Genomic DNA, 8,469 nt, shown 5'->3' with positions numbered 1-8,469 from the left:
GACCAGATGATGCCCCTCAGGTTCCTTACAACTCTAAGATTCAATATTTGGATATCTGGATGGCAGAAGAAGCAGGCTGCAACTCCAGGTCTAACTAGCCAAGTGATTTCATAAGTTACTTTAGTTCTCTTGGTCTCAGTAGTTTGAAAAAGCTTTAGCCGAGGTGATCTCTAAAATCCCTTCCAACTTTAAACTTCTATTATCCATGTCTATGATAGATGATTGTAAACATAATTATGTAATGAACATATTATATGCGCATATGTTAAAATATACTTACTCTCATAATATTATCAGGTACTCATCATTGAAACTAAATGTATACTAAAAAGGCAAGGAACAAAAATACAAAGAAATACTTAAGTTTGCTGTAAAAATGCAGATATTACTATTTTATTCACGCTAATCAGAACATATACATACACAAAATGTGTACCATACATTGATTTCCCCCCCCCCAAAAATCACCATGTTTCATGAGTTATGTAAATAGTGCAAAATGCTTCTACTGAATAACAAAAAGAGAGTTAGCATTAGGAAAATATTTAGATAATTTGAATTAAAAATGTAAAACTGAAATATTAAAGAGCCATCCTTCATAGATTATTAATTTTATATCTTAGAAGTGATACATTTCATACTTTGCAACACACTTTGGTAAAAAATTAAACTATTATCTGGCCAAAATCCACTTTGGTTTTTCACATTATTTGGAACATCAGCAGCCAGATTACAGCATCAGCTCTCTAAGATGAAAAAAATGGGAAAATGTTCTCATTTTCTGTCCCTGGCCTCCATTCATCTTCACAGGCAGAGATACACATGCTGTGGGAGCTCTCATACCTCTTCACAAGAGCATTTACCTCCAGAGACATCTCTGCTCTACATCAGCAAAAGGGCATCATAAGGCCTGAGATCCTTGTTAGAATATAAATGAACTTTGTTGCTTACTCTTAGCAAATACAAATGACCCTGCATTCAAGCAGCTCAAAGCTAAAATTCACATTTTAAGTGGAGTATGAATTATTCAGAAAAAAATATCACTGCAGTTTTTCAAGAAGTCCTTACTTTAATAAAAAGGACATCCTGCCTTGATAAAAAAAAAAAAAAAATACAAGTTTACCAACCCTCTCACAGTACTTTGCTAGGGATTAGAAATAACAGTCCGCATGCTACAAACCTATTTTCATTGATCACATCAATTTTACAACTGTACAGCTAAAATGATTTGAGAAAGTTAAAACTGCATCATTTATTATAATACACATAAATATTTTCCCAATTACATTTTGTAAAGTGTGGTATTGATGGTGTTGGGTTTTGTTTCACTGTTTCTGTTTATATGTTTTTAAACAAAATCTTGTATCTCAGAATTATAAAATGAAGAACTGATGAAATAATTTCCTGTCATCCTTCACCAGGGTAATGTAGGGATTCCTTTTAGAATTTTCTCAGCACCATGGGAACATTCTGTAAAAAAGAAATTTTTTTTTAAAAATCAGTGAACTTCCCAGATTTAGAATAACAATATAGTTAAATATCAAATGTTAAGTATCAAACAAAAATGTTGCTTCCTGAAAGAAAGAGAAGGGAAAAAGCTTCTATTAAATGCCTAGTATGTGCCAAGGTCTATGCTAAGCCCACAGGAAACTTAAAAGTTCACAGTGCAAATTCTATAAACTGATTAAGGAAAACAATAAATAAACATAAGCCCAAGCCCTTACACTGCCTGCCCAATTTGTGGGGGCATCCTAACAAACACTGTATAACTTTAGCTGAATTTTACTACAACTAAAAGAGCCCATATCTCATAAACTTAAGGAACTACACATCTAAAAATGTATTGATTTGCGTGTGAATGAGCTAGTTACACAAATAAGTATTTTTATATCATTTTGATGGTTTGCATAAATTTTACTACTACTAAAAGTGATCCAAGAAGCAGAGAAAGAGAGCCAGCCTCAGTCAGGAGGACCTGGGCTTGAGTCCTGACTGACTCATACCGGCTGTGTAAACTTTCAGTATCCCAGGCAATTAAGACTACAAGATACAAAGAAGTTGCTGCTCTATAATAGCAAAGAATTCCTTACTGGGAACTCCTTACACTAATAAAATCACAGATACAGATCAAAACTCTCTCTCGTTCCCTACAAAATGAGACAAAATGCTAAGGAAAAGAGGTTCAAAATTATTTTTTCCATATCAGATAACAATGCTATCAAATTCCAGGGCATTTCTTTAGTGATAAGCCTTAGATAATTCAATAAAACAGCTCCCATATTTTAATTTTAAATCTAAGACTGTGAAGCTTCCTGATGTTACATTTCAATAATTGGAATACTGCTATCTGTCCGAAAAAGAAAAAGTAAACAATGGTAGAGAAAGATGGCAAAAATAGCTCTTTTGCACTTTCTAGTTTTGACCAAGGTAAGTTACATACATAACAAAAGAATGATTCTAAAAGGTCTTAAATATCAAATTTGGTAAATTGACCAGAACAGTTGGTCAGCATGGCAGTAAAAATCAGTCTGACAGGCAGAACCAACATTTGCAAGTACTTGCCAATTACATAGCTATATAAACGAACTGCAATGATTACACAAAAATTAGTTGCAATATTCCAAGAATGGTCCTACTACCACCTAATTAAGCACAATATACCTCTGATAAGAAATATTATTAAAAACATATTAAAATGGCAATATCAGTAGACTATCATATCTATGACACTGAGGCCCCCTGGAGAAGAAGACTAAGATTAAAAGAAAACTTACACAAGTAGCACAGCATGAATCATCCCCAAACTCTATTTTCTGAACATCAGCATTTCGAATTATTACAGTAGACAGAAGGCTAATTTTTAAAATTTGTTTTAATATTATAGTACCACTAGGATGCCTAATATTATATGAATATTGCATCTAGCATTATATAGGTAGGCACATTTGGGAAGTTCCACTAAGCAACGAGGATGAGACGCTCAAGGTTAATATCATATACTCTATTACATTCTCTGAACATCCATTTTTAATGCAGTTTTAAATGAGGTCTAGGAATATTTATGCAACAATTAGAATACAGTAAAGTGTTTTTGATATACGCAAACTTTGCGGCTAGAAAACAAAATTGTTAGAATTCTGTATTCTACAGTCTAAGGTGAAATTTTTAACTCTACAAAGTATGTTAATCTGTCCAGTTTCCAGATAGTTCCACCACCTTTACATTTTTAAAAGGAATACTTACATATACATATAATGATACAGGTGAAAATTATCTGAATTAATGATACATTTTAGGAGTCTCGCATGCCTGCCATCTACAGTGAAACACTGTTAAAAATCTGGGAAGTTCAAGAAACTAAGGACAAAGATACTAAATTTTACACAAAGAAAGAAGTATTACAAAGTAATATTAATGTAAAGTACGATTCAGAAAGCTACAAAATGTTTCCTTCTCTACTAACTATTGAGTAGAGGACAGAAAAAAGTAAGAAAAGATTTTGCTATCACCTCCACGAAAGCACTGAGAGATGGAAGCATTCAGTTCACAGTTTATATAATTGATAAAAGTTACATACTAGGAGCTGTAGTTTCATCAGTGCTGGGGCTGTTCAGGGCTGATGTGCATTGTTCGATAAATTTCTTTAAGTAGTAGCAGAGCAGTATCTTCAGATTCCCTATAAAAAAAGGCAATTTTACTTCAGAAAAAATAGAATTATTTTTTCTATTTAGAAACAATAGAATTGTTATTTCTAATAATAGAATTAAATATCTATGAACAATGGAAGATAAAAACAGATTACCAAGATGACTATTTATTGGAATCGTCCAAGAGGAGGGAAGAAATGGTTATCTGTTCTGGTTACATATAAATAATTCTAAATGGATATAAGAGATGACTTTTCAAGGTTTCTTTCATTCTTATTCTGTAGAAAAGTATGGAAGTATGTAAAAGTATATTTTAAAGTATAAAAAATATTACCAAGACCTTGAGACAAAGGAAAATTATATGCTGCCACCTGGTGGATAACAAAAAAGAAATTTAAAAAGACCACAAGTCTTTGAAATTGTATTATGAGACAATGAAAAAGCAAACTAAACCTCCAGTGGCAAAATAAAAACTGCAAGCGTCAAGTTTATTTTAAACAATGTAAAGTCACATGATTTTCTTCCTCCATAAATAAGACCTAATGAAAATGACTTCAAAATACAAATGTTAAAGATAACTAATAACTAAAGAATTACAATGAGAATTCTTACCAGTAACATAAGTGACTTTGAAGAGCGAAAAGATATTCATTAAAACTTTCTATCGGTTTTTCTTGTAGAACGTAGTCAATTCGACGGCCTCCATTTAACATTCCAACTTTTCCTAAGAAGTCCTCATCCTTGGAAAAATCTGGACTTTCAACAATCTTTTCTGCTAGAATTTAAATCATTTCAACATAAAAGTCAATCACTCAATCATAATCCTTTGATTTTAGCTGACTTTCTGGACTCAAAGAGAAATGATGCTTGACACGACACCTGCAGCAACCTGGGGAGCTACCAGGCTGACTCCTCATTCTTCCAAAGGGCCAGGGAAAGTTAGGGCAGGTTACACAAAGAGAAGAGGAGAAACAGCCAACCAGCTGAGAGAAGTTGTGAAGAAAAGGGGTGAGGGAGCATTGCAGAAAAGAAAGGAGATAGAATTAGAATCAGAGAAATTCAAAATTATCATGGAACAATGACCTGACATTGATTGCATTGTTATCTAAATTAAAATTAAACAAGTAAGTTGAAAGATGTCTCAAAGGAGACATCTTTAAACACCTTTAAAAAATTCTAGTACTCATCTCTGACTTTCTACTCTAGGCTCATGTTTCTCTGCAAGATTAAAAACCGCACAGTAGTAAGAAACAGTGAAAAGAGAACTTGTATGCTGAAATTTCCTATTTTCAAAAGTCAGCTCAGCTGTATCAGGGTTTTCTCTACACAAAGATATCTTAATTTTTCAACAATAAAGACAGCAACTGAACAATTTCCAAATGTGACATTATGCTAGAGAAAATGTCTTCATAAGGAAATGTCAAATTTACCTTCCACTACTTGCTTTTCTTCTTCTTCGATTTGACTAGCTACCTTCTCCAATTCTTCTTGTAACTGAGTTGAAGAGGTGTGAGCACGTGCAAACTCATTTAATATCTGCCAGGCACTTTTCAAAGAGCTTATAACACCTTGTTTCAAATCAGATCCCATACGAGAGAGACTTTCTTTCAGCTCTAAACAAAATCAAAACAACACCAATCTAAGAGATTTATAACAAAAAATCCCAAGCTATTGAAAGTCAGATTTTTCCAATGTGTTGACTGGTTTTGATGAATTTTTTCTCTTCATCTTTTTAAAATAAATGCTTGGTCAGGGATGGTTCTCTGGGAAGGCTAAAGGAAGAGATACAGGGGGAAATAAGGTGATGTAAAAACCAAAGATATCAGTTAAAAAAAAAAACTTTTTTAATTAAGGACAAAAGTAAATCCCTAAAGGACCTAAAGGAAACACATTACTTTTCAAATTTCAATTTAATTTAGTTTCTCATGTAAGCACACTGCTCAACATTTCCAATTACATGTTTGAGAACCCTTATTTTTTATCCCATGAAATTTAAGTGAATAAATCTGATTAAGATTTTGAGTAAAAATTTCTTTACAAGAACAAAATAAAAATCTATTATACTGTTTGCCATCATCTTCCTTCTCAAGGTCACATTTTCAACCTCCCCACTCCTATAATCATTAATATAAGCTCTTTAAGAGTAGAAACGGTGTTCACTATTTCTTTTTCATTTCCCCAAACTACTGAGTACTGTATCTGACAACAATAAAAGAGTAAATATCAACATTAAATCTTATTGTAGTTGCTTTTACCTAGGTGAAGTCTTTTTCTGCCTTTGTGATGTGGAATGAGAACTGGTTTTATATCCAAATCTGGAATTATCATAGGTTCTAATCTATATGCCACGGGATCAAGCTGTAAATAAAGAAGTGAAGAATTACTGACAAATAATTTATTTACCTTTAGTTACACACATCTTACTTGGGTAGAAAAAAAAAAAGAGTACCTAAGCAATTTTATGTCTACACCAGACCCATCAATTCTTCATTGGACATAAAAATGTCCAAATTAATAAGCCAAAGTAATTTGTACCAATAAAATCTTTTTTTTTCCCAAAGAGACTAAAGACAAAGTCAGAAAGCTGCAGGGAAGGCATTTCACCAAAGTTTTAGTACCCCAAAACAATAGGGTACCTTACTAACAAATCTAGATTACTAGCAACACTGGTAAGAACCATGAGAATCTACTTATAAAAGCCGCACATCCTTTCTCCTTTCTCCAAATGAAAGTAAATTAAATTTACTCACTGGATGGTAAATATTGAAGAATCCTTTGCAGGTAGGAAGCCTGTAATTCTCATCTATCCTATCCACTCCACGTACAGTGAGAAAGACACCAATCGGTGATCCCAAGGCAAAGAAAATCTCTGGTTCAAAGTCTAATGAGTTGTAAACCACAGAAACCTAATCAGAATTAAATGGAGGGTTGGGGGGGAGAGAAAAATAAGTTTTTCATTGTCTCATAACACAATTTTAAAATATACAATCCACTGAATTAAATATAAATAAACCACAGCCAAGCACTACTACCATTCAACACATCAGGTCTGCATGTACCATATGGCTATAGTAACATTGTACAAAGCACCTACAATAGTTGTCATGAACTATAATTGCTGTCTTATTAAGAAATCTGTTGATAAACTACTGCTGAATGAAGTGAGCAGAACCAGAAAAACGCTGTACATAGTAACAGCAACACTGTACAATGACTAACTGTGACAGACTGAGCTCTTCTCAGCAATGCAAGGATCTAAGACAACTCCAAAAGACTCATGATGGAAAATGTTATCCCCATCCAGAAAAAGAACTATGGAGTCTGAATGAAGATGGAAGCATACTATTTGCTCTCTTTTTTTGTTTGTTTCTTCTTTCTTGTGGTTCTTCTCATTGGTTCTAATTCTTCTTTACAACATGATTAATGTGAAAATATGCTTAATATGAATGTTTGTACAGAGCCTATATCAGACTGCATGCCATCTTGGGGTGGGGGGAGAAAACTTAGAACTCGAAATCTTATGGATGTGAATACTGATTTTAAATAAGTTAATAAATCAAATTAATTAACTGATTGAAATAAATTGATTAAAAAAAGAAACCTGTTGAATTAAAAGTCAACTCCAAACAAAACAAATCAAGTGCTTACTGGATGCCAAAAACTGTGCTTGGTCCTGGAGGAGATACGAAGTTTAAGTAAAACATAGCTGACACACTCATAATGGTAGTCTGGTAGTAAGAGAAGACACCCATAACTATACTCAAATCTATCTGTGATCTTCCCAATGTGGATAGTTTCCCCAAAGATGTAAACTACAACCTATGCATGCCTCTTCTTCCTCCAGGACTCTGGTTCAAATCCTGACTCTGCTACCTAACTCCTGTGTGACCTTGGGCAAGTCCTTTTCCTCTCTGGGCCTCAGTTTCCTCATTTTCAAAATGAGGGGGTTAGACTAAAGGACCTCTGAGGCCCCTTCCAGCTCTTAAATGCATAATTTGATGATCCTACATCCTCCCATAAGTCTACCACCAAGAGTCCACCCAATGAGCTGGGGGACTCCCTTGCTTTTTCTTTATACCAAAAGCTTATTAATGGAGCTCTAACTATAATAATCTATCACTTAACTGTAATACTTAATAACATATAAATGCATTGGGAAGGTTTAAAACAAACCGATATATATCAGGCAAGGCCTTCCATGGAGTAGGCATAATTTGAGTTGTTTCAAAGGATGGGTGGGAATTCAACAGGAAGAAATAAGGAAATCAGTCCAGCCACAGCAAGTGGCAAAAGCACAAACCGGGAAAAAGAGTTTATGCTGGAGGGCAGTTGTTGCTCCAGTTTTACAAGAACACAAAACACATGGAGTGTAGTATAAGAAAAAGCCGGAAAAGTAGGTAGCAACTTATAGAAGGCCTTAAATGTCAGTTAAAGGAGTCTAGACTTTTAGTCACTATAGAAACATATTTTGTAAAATCTCCTTTTTAGTTTCTCTAGACATATTTTTTAAAACAGTATTTCTCTGGTTTAAAAGACTTTCCTAGATTTGTCTCATTCCCTCCCCTCCTCCCTCCCTTCCACACCAACACCTTCCCCCCTCTCCCCCCATATATATAGAAAGGTAGATAACAGGTTAAGAACCAAAGACCTTTCTTAAGGAATTGATTAAAGGTGGTAACCAAACTTAGTGCAAAGAGCACCTCTTGCCTAGTTAAGAACATTTCCTTCCTCGAGCCCTGGAAACAGAAAGTAACTAACCTACTGACCCAATTAGGAGCAGTCTCTTCTTTCCCCATCCCCTCCATTCAGAAAGTATTTGTAT

At 34.1% G+C, this 8,469-nt stretch overlaps 1 protein-coding gene across 3 annotated transcripts in view; it reads right to left on the bottom strand.

Annotated features, from left to right (window-relative positions):
- Positions 1-364: 364 nt before the first annotated feature.
- Positions 365-8,469, bottom strand: part of SEC23IP (SEC23 interacting protein) — a 32,842-nt gene continuing 24,737 nt past the window's right edge. For 2 of the 3 annotated variants that reach the window (XM_027839854.1, XM_027839855.1), the window contains exons 14-19: positions 6,398-6,553; positions 5,903-6,005; positions 5,078-5,260; positions 4,260-4,422; positions 3,578-3,676; positions 365-1,470 (exon numbers count right to left, since the gene is read on the bottom strand). In XM_027839854.1, coding sequence (XP_027695655.1) covers positions 3,595-3,676; positions 4,260-4,422; positions 5,078-5,260; positions 5,903-6,005; positions 6,398-6,553 — 687 coding nt within the window. In that variant the 3' untranslated portion in view covers positions 365-1,470; positions 3,578-3,594. The remainder of the gene's footprint in view (positions 1,471-3,577; positions 3,677-4,259; positions 4,423-5,077; positions 5,261-5,902; positions 6,006-6,397; positions 6,554-8,469) is intronic. The other variant, XM_027839856.1, reaches the window with a different exon arrangement.

This window comes from Vombatus ursinus, unplaced genomic scaffold, assembly GCF_900497805.2.
Source record: "Vombatus ursinus unplaced genomic scaffold, bare-nosed wombat genome assembly UNPS02014833.1, whole genome shotgun sequence".
In the NCBI taxonomy this organism is placed as follows: domain Eukaryota; kingdom Metazoa; phylum Chordata; class Mammalia; order Diprotodontia; family Vombatidae; genus Vombatus; species Vombatus ursinus.
This window is presented reverse-complemented; position numbering and strand designations above follow the sequence as displayed.